Source organism: Oryx dammah, unplaced genomic scaffold (genome assembly GCF_014754425.2).
Source record: "Oryx dammah isolate SB20612 unplaced genomic scaffold, SCBI_Odam_1.1 HiC_scaffold_4, whole genome shotgun sequence".
NCBI classification, from domain to species: domain Eukaryota; kingdom Metazoa; phylum Chordata; class Mammalia; order Artiodactyla; family Bovidae; genus Oryx; species Oryx dammah.
The window spans coordinates 54,677,698-54,701,433 of record NW_024070188.1 but is presented as its reverse complement, the minus strand read 5'-3'; the positions used below and the strand labels follow the sequence as shown (position 1 = coordinate 54,701,433).

At 36.8% G+C, this 23,736-nt stretch overlaps 1 protein-coding gene across 2 annotated transcripts in view; it reads right to left on the bottom strand.

The window, feature by feature from the left end:
* Positions 1-23,736, bottom strand: part of LAMA2 (laminin subunit alpha 2) — a 676,446-nt gene that overhangs the window by 357,532 nt on the left and 295,178 nt on the right. For both annotated transcript variants that reach the window (XM_040238873.1, XM_040238874.1), the window contains exons 11-12: positions 19,723-19,863; positions 16,974-17,147 (exon numbers count right to left, since the gene is read on the bottom strand). In XM_040238873.1, the coding sequence (XP_040094807.1) occupies positions 16,974-17,147; positions 19,723-19,863 (315 nt within the window). The remainder of the gene's footprint in view (positions 1-16,973; positions 17,148-19,722; positions 19,864-23,736) is intronic.

Here is a 23,736-nt window from a genome sequence, read left to right as displayed (position 1 = left end):
GTCATCGTAATCAGCACCATTCCTGTCTCCCCTGCCAACCAGCACCAGCCCTGTCACCCACTTGAATGATTTTTCTTGATTTTGTGTGTTCTAATAAAGATTTTGCTTGTAAAACATGTTCTGTTACCTGTGGTAGCTAACAACATATTATTTGAGGGTTCCTTGGCAAAGGCAAAACTATTACTATTGGGTAGAAAAGTCAACTTTGAAATTCAGATTAAAACATGCTGTGGGAATTTTTAATTTTTAAAATTTTTTTAAGCTTTGGGAAGTTTTAGCCTCAGGAACCATCTAAGGACACCTATTTGATTATTGGTAATTTAAAAAAATAATCACACAAGAGTGACTCAAAATTTTACGAGTAAACAATCACTTGGGGGAGGCTGCTTAAAAAAGATTTCCACATATTTCGCCCAGATCTCCTGACTGAGTGAATCCAAGATAGAGGCCAAAAATATCCATTTTCAATAAAGACTCCAGATGACTCTGATGTGGGTCTGAGTGCCACACTTGAGAGACTGCTGTAACTATCTAACTAGATTTTAAAAGAAAGGGCTGATCTAAATGGTTTTGCTGAACTGCTTAATCTGGCTTGTCTCTTTTAAGTAAAATTATTGCACCACATAAGTCAGTGACATGCAAACAAACCCAATCCCTGCTAAATCTTACAGGATCAAGTGGTCATGGGGTTCATTCCCAGCATAGTTTATATTTTCTTTAGTCTAAATATCTTTCACCAAGCACAAAGTTCATGTGTTTGGCACAATAGAAAGTTATTTCTTTTTCCAAACACATTCTATCCTTCATCCTCCAAAAATTTGCTAGACAGTGAGATCCATTAAATTGCTGTGTTGTTTCCTGTGTAAAGTTTCAAGTTTCTCAAGAGCAGAATTAAGATTAGACATTAACATAATCAAAATTTATCTCTATACTTGTTTTGAAAGAAAAAGCAAAATAAAGCATTTTGACTCTTATTTTAAAAATCACATCTTAATTTTAAACTGTTTGCTATAAGAACAATGCCTCTACTCTTTTTTTCTCCTGTGATGATAAGTAAAAATAAGCTTAATGCAGTAAACAGTCTTGGAGACCTTCAATGGCCTGCCAAAGCTTCTTTCAGTTCCAGTTCCATTTCATTATAAAGGACTTATTTCAGGAACACTGAGGCTGATAATCATGTCAAACTCAGCCCCAGAAGAAAACTGGAAAACAAAAACGTATTTTACTCAAAGACCAAACCACTTCTTGACAGAGCTGGGCTAAAAGAAGTAGGTCCCCATAGATAGTCATTTTCTAACCTATAAAATACCCTAAAAATGAAATACATATGAACAGATTCTCCTTTTCCGCTCTGTTCCTTCCTTCTTCCCTCCTTTTTTTCCTCCCTTCCTTCCCTTTCTTCATGGGTAGCCTTTCTAAAATTTCAATGGAATTATTTCTGACCTCGAAATAGGCCCAGATGGAATTAAAAATAATAGTTATGGCTGATTCATATTGATGTATGGCAGAAACCAACACAATATTGTAAGGCAATCATTCTTCAATTAAAAAGAACTTTAAAAAATAATAGCTAACACTGAGTGCTTATTTTTTATCAAGCAGTATCTTAAGTGCTGTATATATATTAAATCCTCAAAATGATTCTGTTGAAATGGGCACTAGTATTATCTCCACTTTAAACATGAGGAAACAGTGGCACAAGAAAACGAAGTAACTTTACTGTGATCCCACAGCTATTGTCTGTAAGAACTAAAGTCAACATAATTCCCTATTACTATGATAAGGTTGAGCATGAGTATAATTTCCTATTCTTATTTTAAAAAATTCTGCAAACAAGCTCTGAGAAAACCTTACCTGTCTCAACTAGCTTACTTATATACTATCAACAAGCTCTTCAACACTTCAAGACTCTTGTGACAAATCCAAAGCTATGGTACAAATTCTGCTCAGTTACCTGCAATACAAGCTTTGCTTTGAAATCATCCAACCTTTCCCCTAAAACCCATGAGTATCCTCCTCCCTTGAATTGTGAGTAGATCTACCCAGTCAGTCCCAAAGGTAATCAACCTTGAATATTCACTGGAAAGACTGATGCTGAAGCTGAAGCTCCAGTACATTGGCCACCTGATGCAAAGAGCCAACTTATTGGATAAGACCCTGATGCTGGGAAAGATTGAGACCAGGAGGAGAAGGGGGTGACAGAGGATGACATGGCTGGATAGCATTACTGAGTCAATGGACATGAGTTTGAGCAAACTCTGGGAGGTAGTAGAGGACAGAGGAGCCTGGCGTACTATGGTTGATGGGGTCACAAAGAGCTGGCCATGACTTAGCGACTGAACAACAATGACAATCCTCCTCTGATCTTTTCTCTTCTTCTGAGACGCTACTAGGACTTCGTCAAGGTGGTTGATGTTTTCCCTTATTGCAGTAACTTCAATAACTTAGTTTTGCTTGATTAATAGGGTTTTTTTCAGGTCTATATTTGAGAAGTTGGCAACTTACAGCTGTCTAATAATTAACAGGAATTAAAAGACTGTATTTTGTTATAAACATAACAAATAACCTGTTGTCCTCTAATTCTTCTCAATCTGGAGATATTACTATAGCAGAATAAGGAAACTGATTATGAAATTTCAGTAACTACTTAAAAAAAGAATTTCTGACATTTCCTTGATGTGGGAATACAAAAACTATTTATGCTTGTGCGATTCTTAAAAACAGAAATCTTTACAAATGTTCTCTACAAATAAAAGAAGTCTCTGAGTAGTTTCCCTACTGCTAAGTCACTTCAGTCGTGTCCGACTCTGTGCGACCCCATAGACGGCAGCCCACCAGGCTCCACCATCCTTGGGATTCTCCAGGCAAGAACACTGCACATCAAATACAAATTGTGAGATTTAATCAGACTAAATTAATTAATTTTAAAACTTGTCTGTATACTACAAACATATTTATTGTAAAAAATATATTTTTTATGCTGAAATTTTACTCCATCAGGAGACCAAGACTGGCAATTTAAACAATGAAAACAACAAACAAAAGCTAAAAACAAAAAAGCACCTAGTTATCTCAAAATGATGCAGCCTTCTTCCTGTTAAAGGAGACGTCATATGGTAACTATTTCAGGTGTGAACACACAGTGTGCAAGGAGGTCCCGTTTCTTTGGAAATAGCTGTAAATATATTCATAGGCGTAAAACAATCATCTGTGTCTAGTCATGCATGCCGTCTGCTCCCGGGGCTGTCACTGCTGTCGATCTGAAGTTGAGAGGTAATGGCCTCATGATTCAGGGAAACTGCTGAAGTGTGTACTCAGGCTTCAGTTGAAGAGATGGGTTCATTTATCATCATAATAAGCTATTACCATTGAGAGGTCACAACTCATTGAAGAGACAGTCAGTCTAATTGGCTCAATTCCGTCAGTGTTCGACGTGCCTCAAGGAGATAAGCACTCTTTCCCAGGTAATTTTCAATCACCCAACAAACTACCTGTTTAATAATTCATCACATTTCAGATCGGGGTCTTATCACATAGCTCCTTTTTCCATGTGGCAAATGTTCAATTTTAACTACTTGGAATCTCAGACCCGAGTCATAGAGGGAGAACTTCAGAAAAAATAAGGTGAGAGGGTGTCCACTCAACTACTACTGTTGGAAGTCCTGGGAAGACCGCTGTCCTAGAAATGTAAGCTTTATGCTTCCCCAACAGGCCCTGCTGATATTAACAGAATTTGCTGAAACTATCTGGAGAGATAAGAGTATTATTGGAATCCTTGTGATTAATTAAGCATGACAACCAACTTTTAGTTTATAGAATTGAGGCACATATTAAATGATCTCATCAAAACAGTAATCTTCACAATGAAGTCTAGACTAGAAAATTAATAGTTTATAATAGAGCAAAACAAAAATATTGTTCTACATGAAATATCTTTGTAAAACTTATTTTTAAGTGGAGGATAACTGCTTTACAATGTTGGGTTGGTTTTTGCCATATACTTAGAATACCTTATTTTATGACTTTAACAATATTATGTTCTTGAATGGGGCAGCAGACAAGTCTCTGAGACAAGTTCACCTCTAATCAAATGCTGGCTATGACTTTAAACAGCTAGGTGACCTTATAATTACATGCAGATTCTTTTTTTCCACTATTTTTTTTTACACAAATGGTGCTCATATACACTGTTCTATTTCTAGGTTTAACTACTAAACCATATACCTCAGATCATTCCACATTATTATAGTGTTTATAGCAAAATGCATTTAATCAGCCTATCAGTAACAATTTTGTGTTTATCACAAACATTTGTGAATTAATAACTTTGCATTTCACACTTTATATCTCCCTACAGGAAAAATTTGCAGAAGAGAAATATATGAACACATGTGCATTTGTAACTTTGGTAAAAATTTCTAAGTTAGTTTTTTTAGATTGCATTAATACATATCCCCACTACCAATATTATAAGGATCTTTGTCCTTTTAAAATCGCAGTAATAGCATACTATCCAGACTTTCCTGGTGGCTTAACAGTCAAGAATCTGCCTGCCAGTGCAGGAGACACACAGGTTCACGAAGCAGCTAAGCCCACACACCTCAATTGTTAAGCCCGTGCTCTAGAGCCTGGGAATTTCAACTACTGAACCCGCGTGCCCTAGAGTCTATTTGCTGCAACAAGAGAAGTCAAGGCAATGAGAAGCCTGCACACTGCAACTAGAGAGTAGCCACTCTTGCCACAACTAGAGGAAGCCTGTGCAGCAATGAGGACCCAGCACAGCCAAAAATAAATAAATAATTCTTAAAATAGCATGCTATCCATTTTACCATTTTGTTGCCTCTTTTAAGGTAAATGACAGTTTCTCAGTATAGTTGTATTATGAGTCAGGTTGTACATTGTTTTTTATACCTAAGAGCTATTTGTATTCCGTTTCTATGAACTGTTCATTCATATGTGTTGCCCACTTCTATGTTCAACTGTTGGTCTTTGTTATCAACTTCTATAATTTCTTTAGCTATGAGATTAGGCTTTTGTTTGCAACAAATCAAAACAAAATGAAAACCTTTGAATTTTTAAAATAATTGATATTTTACTTGATTTGTTTACTAAGGCTATCACAACAAAACCATAACTTACATGTCTCAAAAAACAGAAATTCATTGTCTCACAGCTCTAAAGGATACAGGTCCAAAACCAAAGGAGCAGGGTTAGCTCCTCCTGAAGGCTGTGGGAAAAGGATCTGTTTCAGATCTCTCTCTTTGGCTTGCAAATGGCTGTCTTCATGTTCACATGGCATTCTCCTTGTATGAGTATCTGTCTCCAAGTTTTCCTTTTTTATAAGGATATAAATTATATTGGGGCTTCCCTGGTGACTAAGTGGTAAAGAATCTGCTTGCCAATACACGGGACATGGGTTTGATCCCTGGGTCAGGAAGATACCCTGGAGAAGGAAACGACAACCCATTCCACTGGGAAATCCCATGGACAGAGGAGCCTGGGGGGCTGCAGTCCATGGGGTCGCAAAAGAGTAGTACAAGACTTAGCACCTAAACGACAGTCATATTGAGTTTGGGTCTGCTTTAATGCCCTTAACTTGCTACACTATAACTGCAAGGTATTGATGCTGCTTATAATACTGATAAAATTTACTTCCCTAATCAGTTATTGATAGGCAGAAATCTTAAATCCCTTTAAATACTTCTGTAAGGAAGAAATAGTTACTTATCACATCATTTGCTTAGAAAGATGTGACACAATGCTCATTTGCTTTATTTCGGTATCTTCAAGGTAAAGTACAAAACAGTCTGCAGGTTTCTCCAAAAGCTAGATAACTGACTTAATTTTTTCACATTTTCACAAACTGCTGTTTAAGAGTCACATAATTGACTTACTTTCTAAAGTTAACTCTCTGTGATTGTCCGTTTTTATTTTTAATGCTATCTTGTCTTTACCACCACCAGATGCTCAATCAGATAGAAATAATAAGCAAGGGGCAAAGTGTTCTCTAACAAATGTGCTTTATTGATATAAAGATTTACCTCTCATATAAACTGCTGCACCATACAACTACAGAAGTTCTCAAAGCAACTGGCATTTATTGAACAGCTTCTATGTGCTAAAGGCATTTGTGAGGGCTTTGCACAACTCTGAGGAGGTGCTAGAATTCTCAATTTGCAGATATTGAAAGTAAGTATCAACTAAATAATGGGATGTGTTCAAGATTACAGAAATAATAAGGACAAGATGCAGCATTTGAATCAGATCTGTGAAAAGCATAAGGATCAAAACACTGAAAGAACTGACCAGAGTTTCCCTTGCATAAATAATAGCTTTGAGTCAAGAGTAGAATGGTGGGGAAGGATGGGACACAGACATGCATAGAAAATTAAAGGAGGAAATAAAGTATTCCTTTGCATGCATGCTAAGTTGCTTCAGTCATGTCCAACTCTTTGTGACTTTATGGACTGTAACCACCAGGCTCCTCTGTCCATGGGTTTCTCCAGGCAAGAATACTGGAGTGGGTTGCCATGCCCTCCTCCAGCTGATCTTCCCAACTCTGGGATTGAACCCAAGTCTCTTATGTTTCCTGCGTTGGCAGGCAGGTTCTTTACCACTAGCACCACCTGGGACACCCAATATATTCCTTTGCTAGTCTATAATCAAGATGTCAGTAGGACTGGTCTTCTCAGAGGACTATGAGAGAAGGAGCTGCTCCAGGCCTCTCTCCTTGGCTTACAGAAGGCCCTCTTCATTTATACATATCTGTGTCCCATCCATTCCCACCATCTTGTGCTTCTCCCACTACCATCAACAATTAAACACTATATATACAGTGGATTAAATATGAAAACTCAGTCCATAAAACACTCTCTGGCCATGATAGGCTCAGAGGTTAAAGTGTCTGCCTGCAATGGGGGAGACCCAGGTGTGATCCCTGGCTCGGGAAGATCCCCTGGAGAAGGAAATAGCAACCCACTCCAGTATTCTTGCCTGGAGAATCCCATGGAGGGAGGAGCCTGGTAGGCTACAGTCCACGGGGTTGCAAAGAGTCGGACATGACTGAGCTACTTCACTTTCACTTTTCACTTTCTCAATGCATTTGTCTTGAAACAACAGCCAGGCAACAACCTTGACAGCTGTTAAGCCTCAATTCATCTGGTTCTTTTTTTTCTCTTAGGGATCAAAGTTCTACAATATCTGCTGTAAAGTATCTAAAAGCTTGTTTCACATTTTTTCTTAAGTTATCTTGTTGTCTAAGAAAGATTTGTTCAATCATGGCCAGAAGTAAAAATTCCACGCTTTATAGTATGATTTTTGAAACCTGTAGCCTTTGTTTCAACTAGAGTTTATTTTTATGTATAATATGAGGTAGGGATGCAGGTATGGTCATTTTTTTTTCTTTTTAGATACTCAGGGGTACCAATAGCATTTACTATATGGTCTATTCTATTGTCTTTGATCTGCAATTTCTATTTTCTTAATAATCAAGTATCCATATATGCATGAGATATTTCTGAACTATTTTTTCAACTCCACTGATCATTTCTAATCTTTTTTCACACCAATAGCACTTTGTCTCAATCATTATTTCTTTTTTTAAAATGAGTCCTAAGTCTTTTTATCAGGTAAGTTTTGATTAAAACCCCATCTCTTTCTTTCTTTAGGATTTCCTTTTATTATTTGAAAAGCTCTTTGCTTTTCTATATAGATTCTATCCTTAGTATTTTGTTACTTGTTGCTATTGTAAAGGACTTATCTTTAAATTTTTATTTAATTTTAGCTGCACTGGGTCTTCCTTACTGTGAGCGGACCTTCTCCACTTGCAGAAAGCAGGGGCTTCTTTCTGGTTGTGGTGCTCAGGCTTCTCACTGTTGTGGCTTGTCTTGCTGTGTAGCACTGGGCTCTAGGGTAACCAGCTTTAGTAGTTGCTGCACGTGGACTCAATAGTTGTGATTCAGGGGCTTCGTTGCCCTGCAGAATGTGGGATCTTCCTGGACCGGGGATGAAACCAGTGTCCCCTACATTGCGAGATGGATCCTTAACCACTGTACTACCAGGAAAGCCCAGGACTTATTTTTAAAGTGCTGTTTTAATTGGTTTTTGCTGATGTAAAGAAACAAGGTATTTCCTGAAATACCAGTGGACAAGAAATGTCATAGCCATCAGTGATTTGGGGCCTCCAAATGTGAATGAGGGCTCCCAAAAGGGAATACAATACCTGTGACCCAGCAAATGCTGCCACCCCTGCAATGATTGCAAAGGAGCTCAGAGGAATGCAAGAAGCAACTATCCTCTGCCATGCCTCATGGTGAACAAGGAATTAAGGATGTAATCAATCAAGAAACAGGAAGTGGTCCCAGATACCTGCAGTACATATGAAAGGAAAGAATTCAGTGAGCCCAGAGGCTTGCAAATTCCCATAGAAGAATGCTAAATTCCTTAGCTTAATATCTGGTTTTCTTTATTTAACAATAATTTTTGATGTTCAGACAGCCTGCCCTCTTTGTTGCAAAGTTGTATATAGCCTGACTCCCTCTCTCTGGCCTTCTACAGCAGTTTAAGAAGAGGTGGCAAGAATACATAGGAGAACTAAACAAAAAAGGTCTTAATGACCTGGATAACCACAATGGTGTGGTCACTCACCAAAAGCCAGACATCCTGGAGTGTGAAGTTAAGTGGGCCATAGGAAACATTACTATGAACAAACCTAGTGGAGGTCATGGAATTCCAGCTGAACTATTTCAAATCCTAAAAGATATGACCTGTTAAAGTGTAGCATTCAATATGCCAGCAAATTTGGAAAACTCAGCAGTGACCAAAGGACTGGAAAAGATCAGTTTTCATTCCAATCCCAAAGAAGAAAAATGGCAAAGAATGTTCAAACTACTGCACAACTGTGCTCATTTCATATGTTAGCAAGGTAATGTTCAAAATCCTTCAAGCTAGGCTTCAACAGTACATGAACTGAGAACTTCCAGATGTTCAAGCTGGATTTAGAAAAGGGAGAGGAACCAGAGATCAAATTGCAAACACCCACTGGATCATAGAAAATGCAAGAGAATTCTAGAAAAATATCAATTTCTGCCTCACTAACAATGCTAAAGCCTTTGACTGTGTGGATCACAACAAACTGTGGAAAATTCTTCAAGAGATGGGAGTACCAAACCATCTTACCTGTCTCCTGAGAAACCTGTATGCAGGTCAAGAAGCAACAGTTTGAATTGGACATGGGACAATGGATTGGTTCAAAATTGTGAAAGGAGTAAGACAAGGCTGTATATTGTCACCCTGCTTACTTAATTTATGTGCAAATTACATCGTGTGAAATACCAGGCTGGATGAATCACAAGCTGGAATCAAGATTGCAGGAAGATTTGTCAGCAACCTCAGATATCCAGATGATTCCACTCTAATGACAGAAAGTGAAGAGAGACCAAAGAGCCTCTTGATGAAGGTGAAAGAAGAGAGTGGAAAAGCTGGCTTAAAATTCAATATTCAAAAAACAAAGATTGTGGCATCTAGTCCTATCACTTCATGCCAAATAGTTGGGGGAAAAGTGGAAACAGTGTCAGATTTTATTTTCTCGGGCTCCAAAATCACTGCAGATGATGACTGCAGCCATGAAATTAAAAGATGCTTGCTCCTTGGAAGAAAAGCTATGACAAACCTAGACAGTGTGTTGAAAAGCAGAGATATCACTTTGCCAACAAATGTCTGTAGAGTCAAAACTATGGTTTTTCCAATAGTCATGCATGGATGTAAGAGTTGGACCACAAATCAGGCTGAGTGCCAAAGAATTGATGCTTTTGAACTGTGGTGCTGGAGAAGACTCAAGAGTCCCTTATTTTTTTTTTTAATTAATTAATTTATTTTTAATTTTTACTTTACAATTCTGTATTGGTTTTGGCATAGATTGACATGAATCCACCACAGGTGTACATGCATTCCCAAACATGAACCCCCCTCCCACCCCCCTCCCCACAACATCTCTCTGGGTCATCCCCGCGCGTCAGCCCCAAGTGTGTCATATCCTGCATCAGACATAGACTGGCCCTTAGACTGCAAAGAAATCAAACCAGTCAACTCTAAAGGAAATCAACCCTGAATATTCATTGGAAGGACTGATGCTAAAGCTGAAGCTCCAATACTTTTGCCACCTGATACAAAGAGCCAACTCATTGGAAAAGACTCTGATGCTGGGAAAGATTGAGGGTAGGAGGAAAATAGGGCAACAGAGGATGAGATGATTGGATGGCATCACCAACTCGGTGGACATGAGTTTGAGCTAACTCAGAGAGATGGTGAACAGGGAAACCTGGCATGCTGCAGTTCATTTTGTTCTCTGTAAAGCTGTGTAAGATTGAAAAAAGTTTTTAAGGTTCAAAATTTGATTTAACAAATTAAACAGAAATAAATAAAACCATTGTTTTCCTTATAGGAATAATTTTTTGGCTACTGATTCAATTGCTTTAATGTTCATATGAATTTTAACATTTCCCCCCTCAGTCAGTTTTATGAATTTTTATTATTCTAGAAATTTTACTGTGAGTCCTCATAGTTGGGCTAACTTTGCAGAGTAGACATTATCAGAACTACATGTAATAAATGAGTTCTTATGATTTTTGTTTGTTTTTTTAATAAACATTTGCCCCTAACAATATATTTGGTTTATTCTTGACAACAGATATTCTTCTGGTATTATTCTATTGCCAAATCATTTTTATATGATCTGATTTATGGAATAAAAATTCAGTCACAGTTTATCTTATTTACCTCTAGCCATGCCATTCTCCACATATATAATACATTCTTAATTAATCCACTTAATCTGAGACTTAATTTGGAGGACATTAAGGATGAGGGAGAGAGTCTGACCTTTACTTTGAATAATTCTGAGGAATATAGAGCAAAGAAGTCAGAAATATAAATTATGTTGCTAAAAGGAGAGCAACTCACGCTTATTAGTGAGGTTTTAATTTTTTAACTAAGATGGAAATCATCTTTCAATTCTAACTTAAATCTCAACACGAGTCATTTCTGAGAAATCTAATCAAAACTATTTTATTGTTGTTGTTAAAAATATAGCATTGATCACAAAATATTTGTGAAGTTCCTTTCATTTGACAAGAACTACCCTGTCATATAAATTTCAAATATCAATCTCCTTCAAATCCACAGCTTTAATTAGGGATGTTAGAGGTAGAACTGTAAGTCAAGCAAGCACAGCAAAGAAATACCAGAGATTACTTTTAAAACCAGATGCTCTTTTGTCAGCTGTTCATAAGATGCAGCTTATGCTAAACTACAGGTATTCTTGGAAACTACAATGAAACAATTTAAAAGCTCCTCTAAGCTAGAAACAGAAGAAGACAGTATACATGTTGTAGAAAATAAGCATTGTTTTATAAAGACCAAATCACATAAGATTAATTTAATAGCACTCAGAGACAGATTTGCAAACCTTACTGGTAATGGGGCAACAGTCAATAGGCCAAGTCAGATTCTCAGGGCTCTTTACAAACAGGAAGAGAACTGGTTTTAGAGGCTGCACTATCTATCTGAGATCACTAGGGTAACCAAAAAGAAATAACTATTTCAATGTTCCAATAGCACTTAGTTTACTAAAGCAGTAAATTATTCCAACTCTGAAATACCCAAACTGTTTCTCAATAGCTGTGGCCTGTAGCAAGTCAGCAGGACTCTGTGCTCTAGCACTTTACATGCCCGGTTCCATGCTTACACGAATGCCCTAAAACCAAGCATTAACCTCTGTCAAGTATTTGGAGAAAATAAGATGCTGCCAAGTAGAGCCCTGTGGGTGCCTGACTTAATTTTCTTTGAATGTCTACAATGGAAGGGGCAGGGAATTAACACTCGACTGTGAACACTGCTGAATGTTCACACATATATGGGAAAAAAACATTTTCCAGGTTGCTGTTGAGGGATTAACTCATAGTTGAGATTGTAACCCAGTGGGGCTCCATGGGACCTTCTCAGGACAGAGTCGTTCCCCATGTCATCTGCTGGTCTTTTATTCCTAGAAAACCTGTAGTCTCCCAGGCCTCCTGAGTCATAAAAGCCTGGCTCAAGAATTAATAATAAAGTCCAGGACAACAACAACAAAAAGAAATTAATGCTTGAAGGAATTGAACATGTAGTGACAAAAATAGCAGTTGGTCCAGGAGAACTGGTAAGAATTTAAACAATAAACCTTACATATGACAGCCAGAGAATATTTAGTTCCTCCCTAAAGCACCCAGATAACAGTAAACTAATGCACATTCCTTGAGCTGTTTTACAGATGCTAAAACCTTCATCAAATCGAAGAAGCTAACTACTTGATGACCATGAGCACATAGCCCCCTGTTGAAACCTGAGGACTGATAATGTTAACCCCTGTAACACTGCCCTGTTATCTCACCATCAACCAACCAGAGAACTGTGCACAAGCTGATCACATACCATGTGACATATCCCCCCCTCCCCCCCATCACTTTGCCTCTAAAAGTGCTTTGAGGAGTTTGGATCTTTTGAGCATCGTGGGCTGCCTCACTCTCTTTGCTCGGCCCTTTTCAGCTCGAAACTCCAATGTTTCAGCTTGTTTGGCCTCACTGTGGGTTCAGCACACAAACTTGCCATAGACAACAAGATTATGGAAATTTTTTAAATGAGTAGTATAAAAATATGCTAACTTTTCCAGGCCTCATCTACTATCTACATACACAACTATATCCACCTATGTATTCCTCATTATTCCAAAGAGGGACTGTAGTCAATAAAAATGTTTCTTTTTTTTTTACCATCTACAAATTTTATTTTATTTTTTTTTATTTTTAAATTTATTTATTTATTTTTAATTTTTACTTTACAATTCTGTATTGGTTTTGGCATAGATTGACATGAATCCACCACAGGTGTACATGCGTTCCCAAACATGAGCCCCCCTCCCACCCCCCTCCCCACAACATCTCTCTGGGTCATCTCCACGCGTCAGCCCCAAGCGTGTCATATCCTGCATCAGACATAGACTGGCATTTCGATTCTTACATGATATTATACATGTTTCAATGCCATTCTCCCAAATCATCACATCCTCTCCCTCTCCCTCTGAGTCCAAAAGTCCGCTATACACATCTGTGTCTTTTTTGCTGTCCTGCATACAGGGTCATCATTGCCATCTTCCTAAATTCCATATATATGTGTTAGTATACTGTATTGGTGTTTTTCTTTCTGGCTCACTTCACTCTGTATAATCGGCTCCAGTTTCATCCATCTCATCAGAACTGATTCAAATGTATTCTTTTTAATGGCTGAGTAATACTCCATTGTGTATATGTACCACAGCTTTCTTATCCATTCATCTACTGATGGACATCTAGGTTGTTTCCATGTCCTGGCTATTATAAACAGTGCTGCGATGAACATTGGGGTACATGTGTCTCTTTCAATTCTGGTTTCCTCTGTGTGTATGCCCAACAGTGGGATTGCTGGGTCATAAGGCATTTCTATTTGCAATTTTTTAAGGAATCTCCACACTGTTCTCCATAGTGGCTGTACTAGTTTGCATTCCCACCAACAGTGTAGGAGGGTTCCCTTCTCTCCACATCCTCTCCAGCATTTATTGCTTGCAGATTTTTGGATCGCAGACATTCTGACTGGTGTGAAGTGGTACCTCATTGTGGTTTTGATTTGCATTTCTCTAATAATGAGTGATGTTGAGCATCTTTTCATGTGTTTGTTGGCCATCCGTATGTCTTCTTTGGAGAAATGTCTATTTAGTTCTTTGGCCCATTTTTTGATTGGGTCGTTTATTTTTCTGGAATTAAGCTGCAGGAGTTGCTTGTATATTTTTGAGATTAGTTGTTTGTCAGTTGCTTCATTTGCTATTATTTTCTCCCATTCGGAAGGCTGTCTTTTCACTTTGCTTATGTTTTCCTTTGTTGTGCAGAAGCTTTTAATTTTAATTAGATCCCATTTGTTTATTTTTGCTTTTATTTCCAGAATTCTGGGAGGTGGATCATAGAGGATCCTGCTGTGGTTTATGTCGGAGAGTGTCTTGCCTATGTTCTCCTCTAAGAGTTTTATAGTTTCTGGTCTTACATTTAGATCTTTAATCCATTTTGAGTTTATCTTTGTGTGCGGTGTTAGAAAGTGATCTAGTTTCATTCTTTTACAAGTGGTTGACCAGTTTTCCCAGCACCACTTGTTAAAGAGATTGTCTTTCCTCCATTGTATATTCTTGCCTCCTTTGTCAAAGATAAGGTGTCCATATGTATGTGGATTTATCTCTGGGCTTTCTATTTTGTTCCATTGATCTATATGTCTGTCTTTGTGCCAATACCATACTGTCTTGATGACTGTGGCTTTGTAGTAGAGCCTGAAGTCAGGCAAATTGATTCCTCCAGTTCCAAAAATGTTTCTTAATATGAAAAGTATTCCTTTGCTAAACTGGCTAGTGCTCTTGAATTTAATTATGACTAGGCAGGTTTCTATGTTAGCAAAGTGTATCTCAAGTGAGAGCAGTTTTATTATTTGGGGTTAGGTTACCAAAACACAGGAAGATTGGCATGTAGCACCTTCATTAAAATAAAATATGTACAACACATCTCCCATCTGTTATAAGTGAATTTATCACCGAGGAACTTAGAAAATGTTTGAAAATTGGTTATACAAATATTTAGGAAAAGCTAATAGCATCTCATAAATACTTTTTTGCAACTTAGAAATTAATACTAAAAAGGCAAAAGAAGGATTATATATCCAGAGCTTCCTGGTCATGGATGCAAATCAAATTCAGTATCTAAGCAGATAGACTAGTTTCTTGACATACTATTTCTGTCAGATTTTGGCAATGGCTCTGATTCCAACAGCAATTACTGGGAAAGAATTTAGCCTCAACTATTTAGAAAAGTGACTTTACGAGATTTACAAATAAGGCCCTACAATTTTCCATTTCTTTAGCAAGATATTATATCAACCAAGCTAAGCATGTCATCACGACTGTAATTTACGTGATGTGACATGACAGTTAAGATGTACTGTGGTAATTTGTGAGAGCTTGCAGTATTATTGCAGTATCAAAAATTTATATGGTTCAGTTATTAAAGCAAATTGTTTCATTCATGCTGAGATGTCTGACAGTAAACCACCATGGGCTTCCACATTACATTAAAAAATGTCTTCCATATTCAAACAATTTGCACACCCTGTTACCAGTACTTTGTTTACTGAATGGAAACGGAAGCACAGGCAAACACAGCTTTTTGATGTGAACACGATCTGTACAGGATATGAAGCACTTCATTGTGGATAGTTACAAGGAACAGTCCAGACAGGATAAGGAAAGTTATCTTTGGGAACCAACACTACGAACAGGATGTCCAAATGCTTTGCTCTGATGCTATTTCATGTCCCATTTGCTTGCCTTCCGTCAGTTTGATTTTCAGCCAACAAAAAGAAAAAGCATATGGGCAAAGAAGAAATGATGGAAAATATGACAAATATTCTATTTTTAAAAAACTACCTGTAAGTAAACTTCACTGTGGTAAGAAAAGTAAGACCTCTGAAGCTCATCCAATTTTGATCCATGGTTCTTCTCTAAATTCCTCAGAGCAGTTGGAAAAAAAGGCAGCTTCTGGTTTTTTTGTTTGTTTTGTTTTTTGGCAATTTTAAGCTATAGACATTCGAGTCATATGTGCTATTTTATTCTTGTCAGGTATTCAGGAATTTCTAAATAAAATAGGATAGAATGACCTCTTGTTGGAAAGGGCTTTGAAGTAACAGTTTAATTAGATTTTTATTACAGCTGGAAAATTTTATGCAACATAGTCTCTTTAAAAATACATATTCATTGAAAAATGTGTTTTACTCATTTACACATTTTTCATAATGGTATTTAGAGGCCTGTAAAAATAAGAAACAGGCCAAAAGATAATGTTTTCAATCACATAAAACCACTAGTTTCCATTCATATGAACTAGCAAGATTTTCTGTCTTAATGCTCACACACCAATAATTATTAAAATATTTTTATTTACCCATGAAGATTTTTTCCAAAGTAAGCTATATTCTTATAGATGAAAACTAGTCTTAAATAGCATCAATTTGCTAAAGGATTTTTCTGGGACGGTCACAATTTCTGGTGTGATCAGGTCATTTAATTATGAGCTGACAAGGTATTAAGTTTCACAGATCAAGCAAGTATTCTCATTTAGAATTTTAATATCAAATTTTGTTCCCAATGAATTGTTAAGCAAAATAAAATAAAATGATAAAAGCCAAGCAATTAGAGTTAATTCACAACAGAGGGGAAGAAAGAAGCACCTTCATCTCTGAAAGTGCTACATTTGTTTATCTCTGTGTGTGTGTTTATATGTGTGTCAGTGGGCTTGAAAACAAACATGTGCTTTCAATCTGGCTCTTTTATGGTAGTTCTCTTCCTGAGCTCCAGGAAATATGGTGTTTATTATAAGTTTCATGGCAAGTATTAAATTAGTTATGTAATAAATTTCATTTCCAATTAACATTCCGACAAGGTAGAGAAAGTAGCTCTCTTGAATACCAGTTTTGAAATGAAATAGAAACAGATGAGAAAGATTTCAGTAAGTATTCCACCACAGACAATTCTAGAAAAACAGCTCTTTCAAGTCAACATGACACCGTTTCTTCCAATATCTACAATCTGTTTTGCAAAACAAAAACAAAAACAAAAAATCTAAAGCCTTCATTGTTTTATTTGTCCTTTCAGAATGTTAACACAGGATAGCAACTATACAGAACTGTGATATGGGGACGCAACCACCCATGGGGCAGGGTGGAAAAGTCCAACTTCATCTGATTTAGTTGGTTCCAGCAATCCAATCAGTATCTATTTGATCTCATCTTCCTTTAAAGAAAGACTATATAAAACCCATTCTCCTTATTGATCAATTGAAGCAATGTAGCAAGAAGCAAGCACTGTATGGACTCACCTTGTTTCCCAGGTAAGGCGCTGGCGCACTCCAGTAGTAGCTCTGGGGCAGGGCTCGGCGGGCCTCCACGCTGCTGATGCTGATCTGCTGAGGTGGGTCTAAGTCATCCAGCTGGGGGGTCACTCGAATATGGCCAGACAGGTCAGTCAGATACCAGCCACTCATGTCTTTTATCTTAAAGAAAACACACAATCACTGTCACTTAGGAAAAGAACCCAGACACTTCTCTTTCCTATTTCTGTAGTGTTCATATTTTGAAAATTAAAAACACACAAACTATGAACGTTTAGGAAAATATAAAAGTTCTGATACCATTAAATGTCTCATATGTTCTCACCATTATTTTTTTTCTTGATGTTTCTAGGAGTTTGGATGATATTAAAGTGCAATCTGTTTTTATTAATCCAGTGTGATTTTTAAAAATTATGATTTCAAATACTACTTTCTTAAAAAGTCATTTAAAATCACACATAATTTTGTATAAATTATCAAATAGTTGAAGTTTTTTCATTCTACTAGTGCTTTCCTGTTACTTATGGAAACAATTATTTCAAAAGGTATTATATATACATTTGAAAAGAAGAGGAGGAAAAGAGATAAGATATGAAAGGTAGATTTTCATTTACTAGTTCCTTCCTTTTCATATATTTAAATTCCAACTTGAGGCTCCAGGATAGTCGAAAACACCAGCTCCCAATACTGTTCCTATTCCTTCCTGTGGGGTCAGAAGTGCTATAAGAACCCCTAGTCTTGATCCTTTGCCCAGAAAAGGAAGGAACATTTAAGGAGGAATTAGGGAAAGATTACTTGTCTTGACATGTTTATTCTCCAGCTATGTGTGGCACACAGCTACAATTCTAAATTTAAACCATCCTACCTAGTCAGGACATAACACTGGATACAGAGGTTTGCAGCTACCAGGGACCCACTAGTCATGTGTGAGCTGCTTGGTGTTGTGGGTAATGGGTAGCAGAATGGTAATGGTGATCACATATGGATGAAATATTTTTAAAATTTCTTCATGCAGAGGTCATTTGATTCTGTATCTTCTATAGCTGTGGAACTGCTGGGACTGACTTTGTCAAAAGAGAGAGATTCAGTGAAAGTTTATTGGACAGAAAAGCAGCAAGATACATACTACTACTCTTCCCCTTTCCAACATCATTGATCAGACCTCCTAGGACAGCCCAGTGAGATACAGAGAAAGTTCTTTCCAGAAAAACTCCTGAAATGCAAATATCAGTGAACCTAGTTTCTGAAGTACAAGGCTGAATGCTACTTCTGCTCCTCTGCTAAGCATAAAACTTTTGTACATTAATGGAACAGTCTAGAAGGTGAAGTTAGACTAGCTGTTCATTTGCCCTTGGTTCTACAAAATCTGTTCCACAAGCAATACTTGATAAAGTACGCACAGGTTCATTTAGGTATGAAGAGTACAATCAGAAACTACTCATAATATTTCAGACTTACAAGCAACACAAGTAGAGAAATTTTTCATAGCTGTATTAAGGATTAGTTAGCTGATTAAAGCTGAAAGGCAGTAGTGTTTGGAATTCAGTTTTATTAAAAGAGTGATCTTGGTAAAGTCCAACTCTAATCACAACACCCCCTACTACAATCCTTCAGTTACTTACTCTCCAAGGATAAGAGCTCAACTTGTTAGTAAACTCAACCATGTATATCTAGTTTCTCATTCCCTCTGTAGGTTTCTCCTCCTTTCTCCAGCCTGTTTCCTTGTATTTTGTACTACTAAGTGCTGCCACACAAACTATTTGAAATTCCCTGAAGGTCCTCTTTCATAAGGAGGCAAACTGCTGTCTGTGAAGGGATGAAAAATCAATGAGTGTATGATAGGCAAAGGAGGTAGGAGGGAAACATGTTTATATTTATGGTAGAGGAAGAATATCTCAGGGCTTCCCTGATGGTTCAGTGGTAAAGAATCCACCTGCAATGCAGGAGACCTAGGTTTAATCCCTGGTTGGGAAGATCCTCTGGAGAATGAAATGTTAGCCCACTCCACTATTCTTCCCTCTGGCAGGCAACAGTCCATGGAGTAACAAAAGTTGGACTAAACCACCATTACCACCACTAAACATGTAATAACTTGAACTTTTTCAAATCAATTAAGAATGAAGATATTATTCAAATTTAGTTTCTCCTTTTAACAAAGAAAGAGCTATGGTAACAACAAATCACAACTAAAGACTGGTGGGTAACAGGTATTATGTACATAGCTGTTAAAGGAGTTTCTCTTAATGTGTATACCAAAACTACTGGTGAATGCAATTCATAATCCTTCCTATGTATTATTAATGTATTCCTATGTATTAATACAATCAGATGTATTCTCTGTTGAACTGTCTGCCCTTGAGGCAAAAGCAGCATTAATTCCATCATTGTTTCACATACTAATCATGGACATTGAAAAGGCTAGTGTTGACTTATTATAAGAGGTTCCAGTTTACACACTGGTACCAGGGACGGGGGTGCCTGATGGGCTGCCATCTATGGGGTCACACAGAGTCGGACACGACTGAAGTGACTTAGCAGCAGTAGCAGCAGAAACAAAACCTTAAAGGCTTTGGTCAAAGAAACACAGCTAGTATTTGAAAGAAAATTCCATCACTTCTCCAAGATAAGTTTAAGTAGAAACTCACTACAAGAAAAAAAAGTTAATTTCTTACAGAAGGACAATAGCAAGAAGCCCCGTGGAGCAGCACACAGAATTCAAAGGCTATTTACTGCTTACGTTGCCATAAGTCCAGTAGGAGCTTTGACATCTGTTTGAAACTCCTGAACAGAAGCACTCATCACAACCTTTATGATTATCCTCTTGCAAATTGAAGAACCCAAATTTGCAGCGACTACAGTCTCCTCCTTCAACATTTTCCTATAAACAGAGAAGAAGGTTATTAACACAGGTCCCCTTCAAAATAGAACATTGTCCCTATTTCTGCTTAAGAAAAATATAAGCTGTATATTCTTCATGTTACCTCTCAACTTTATTTAATGTATAATCATATTTTTTAAAATCTCAAAAACTTCTTATTAACTATATGCTGTCCCAACCACACTAAAATAGGAAATAATGCTTATTATCAAACAGTACTCTAATCTACTTCACCAAGTTACAATTTGATCTTCTTCTTTGTCCAGAGTGGAGTAATTGTCATGATAAATCCAGCAATAACTTAGACATTTGGTTCGGTGTTTAACCATCTATGTTGTTGAACTGCTTCCTCTTAGAACACTGATACATGATAAAATAAAAGATATTAAGCTGATACATAGATGTAGAATAGAACATTGATATTATACAGATGGTAAAATATTTTTCACACCACATATGAAAAATACAAATCCTTGAAGCAAGCCTAAGAATGAGACAGGTAGAGAACTGGGCAAATTGTCACACTATTTCCATGATGAGATACAGTAGGAAAGAAAGAAAGTTTTCCCTAGTTAATTTTCACAGTGTTTCCTTTAACACTGGTATAGTCAGTTAATCATAGAGTACCACTATGGGGAAAAAATTATTCTCATTTGGTGACTACTCTCTGGATTGGCTTCATTAATTCTAGACCCAGGATACTGAAAAATTATTTGTTTATACATGGAACTCAAGCTGGAGAAAGTTGACTACATGACGAAAGACTGGGAAGGCTATAATCTCTCAGTTAAAGAATGGTTAATCTTGACTAATGTTTTCTATATGAAAGTTCCCTGCTTTTCAGGAGATAGATTCATAGTAGTCCCCATGTATGAATTTGCCCCACATTTTCCCTCTTCCTTGAATTCTCTTATTACTTCAATTCTGAAATTTTCCTTTTCCTTAGAAAACTAACTTCTTTCTCAAATGTGTTCCCATAGACTTCTGTCATTCGTCCATAATAACCACAGAAAAGTACTGTGATATCTTCTAAGATCATTCACTCCAGCCATACCATAATCTATTCAGATGTAGAACCCTGTCTTACCTGCCTTTGTTATACCCCAAAATGGAAGTGTTTCTGGTACAACACTGAATACTAGCTTAATAAAACTTTATTAAGTTTAAATAAATCTCTTGGTGAAGTGCTGTGCACCTAGTAGACGTTTCATAAAAACATGTTTGAATAAAGATTGGGCAGAAGATAGGGCAATGAAAATGTGAGAATATAGGGGGAAAGATAAAAGAAGAACAGCATGAAAAATAGAGAAATTTATAAAAATAAAAAACAAAGATATTCTGATATCCAAGAGAATAATATATTTGAACTAAGTTTTGGGCTTGATTTCTATGTGTTCCTTACCATCTCAACCATTTCTACATCGCCAGGAGCCTAAACAAAAGAGTGTCTCTAGACATGTTTTACATGTCAAACTTTACCCTCCCAATATGCACACAAATTTAATTTTTGCACTGATATTCCTGCCAGTATTATTACTATTTCTAAGGTAAATTTCAGATATTTTGAGATGATAGATGTCAACAAAACTAATCAAACTAATTTCAGACCTAAGATGGAAAATATATCCCCAAAATCCTGAACCTGAGAGCATCTTCAGAAGAGGACAAAGGCAGGAAAGATGAAACATATCAATAATGATAATTTAGCTTATTCTATTAAGGACACAGTACAGCTGTTCTGTACACTGTGTTCTTATGTGCTTGGTCTAATTTACTTTCATTTACTCTAATTTGAAAGCTTGTAATACCACTTTTCTGAGATTCATACTGAGCCTAACAATTAGAAACTTTTAAACATTAGTTACATTTTTGTTAGTTATATTTTAGCCTAGCAATATGACCTTGAAAAGTAATGATTAAATAATTGCAATATTCAATTTAATAAACCAAAGCATCACATTATAGTAGAAATTCTAGGTACTATAAAGATGAATAAGTCAAGATCTCTGTTTTTAAAAGCCAACATCTAGAGTTGAGTAAAAAGATACATTTACAATCAACATAATGCAAGGTAGAACATGAAAAGAAGATATCAGAAATAAATTATAAGAACACAGAGGATAAAGGGCTGGTTTCTGCTATGAAGGCTTGAGGAGGCTTTATGACAAGAGTGGAATTTGACCTAAGCCTTCAAGCATGGTTTAAAAATTCATCCCAATGGAGGGGATAGAAGAGAGACCTCATTAGCAAACATAATAGGAAAAAGAAATAATTCAAAGCTTAGAAGTTTCATTCAGTATTTAATCTTTAAAAAACTATATTGAATATTTCCCTTATGCTAGGATCTTAATTTGGTGCTTGGGTTCCAGGGCCCCTAACTTCATGTAATAAACCTTTAAGAGATCGGATCTTATCCCATAGGAATTGATGGAAAGTCATTAAAAGTATTCAGTAGGAGATAAATCAACACAACTCTACTTGAGGTGTTTAACCTGGCAATAGTAAGTAAAGTATCCATAACATGAGACACTAGAACAAAGAAACTTTTCAATATCATAAGGTGCAGTAAAGGATTAATTCAATGATCTTAGAGTATTCAAACCTTGCACATTCTAAATTGAGACCAGCTCCTGGGACATAACCACTAAACCCTTAGAATATCTTGCCTGATAAGAATGTCTTTGTATAACTGAAACCAGGAGTCATATGAGATATTTTATGCTAATGATATGATTGATGGTAAATGCCTCGTTTTGTTTATGTGGGGTCCTTGCCATTATCAGTTTGACCTAGGGGTAGTTGAGACTGAGTAGACAAAGTCGGTCATATGAGTACTCCATATCTACTTAATTTGACCTCCAATACACACCTTGAACACTAAGACTTCAGTGAGTTTTCCTGGTTGATAATAATTCATTTGTATTGTAAAACAGTGTTGTTAGAATTAACCACTCTCCGTATGATTCTACTGGGAAAGGATAACTGGAAGTTTGTGCTTGGTCTCTCCTTGATTCTCTATGCACCTGTTGTTGCATACAAAAGGATACAGGATTTTGACTTGTATTCTTCTCACTTTATCTTTTTTATTTTTTTGTCCGCACTGTGCACAGCTGGGATCTTAGTTTCCCAACCAGGGATTGAACCTGTGCCCCCTGAATTGAAAGTGTGGAGTCTTAACCACTGGACCACTAATCCCCTTTTTTACTTTAATAAACCATGACTATACAGCTTTTCAAAGTTATGAATCTTTCTAGTGAATCATTCAAAATGAGTGTGGTCTTTACCAACACAACATAGTAAGTATAGTAGGATATCTATACCTATAAAAACAGGTTAACCAACTGTTAGTTTTACTTTGTTTATTGTGACAAATCTTGAGGAAAATACCTTAGATCCTGCTACAGTTTCTAAATCTGTACACTAATTCACTTCACTGAATCCTACACTCAATTCATTTCAACTCACTTGAAAACAATTATCAGATCTAACTCTGCATGTACCTTATATATTATTGCATAGTACACCAGCTTGAAACCACAACTTTAAGTTTCTAGACTTCTTCATTTTTAGTCCTGAGTCTATATCATATTTTTTCTTTATTGAGTGTAGTTCCTAATCGACTGAGTCAGAATCACTCAACAGAAAAGTCCTTGGTTCTGATTTTTCTCAATCTCTACTACAGTTGAATATTAAGTCAATACTAAATATGGTAATTATCAGTTCAGCTGAGTTGCTCAGTCATGTCAGACTCTTTGCGACCCCATGGACTGCAGCACGCCAGGTTTCCCTGTCCTTTACCAACTCCCAGAGCTTGTTCAAAATCATGTCCATTGACTCCATGATGCCATCCAAACATCTCATTCTCTGTCATCC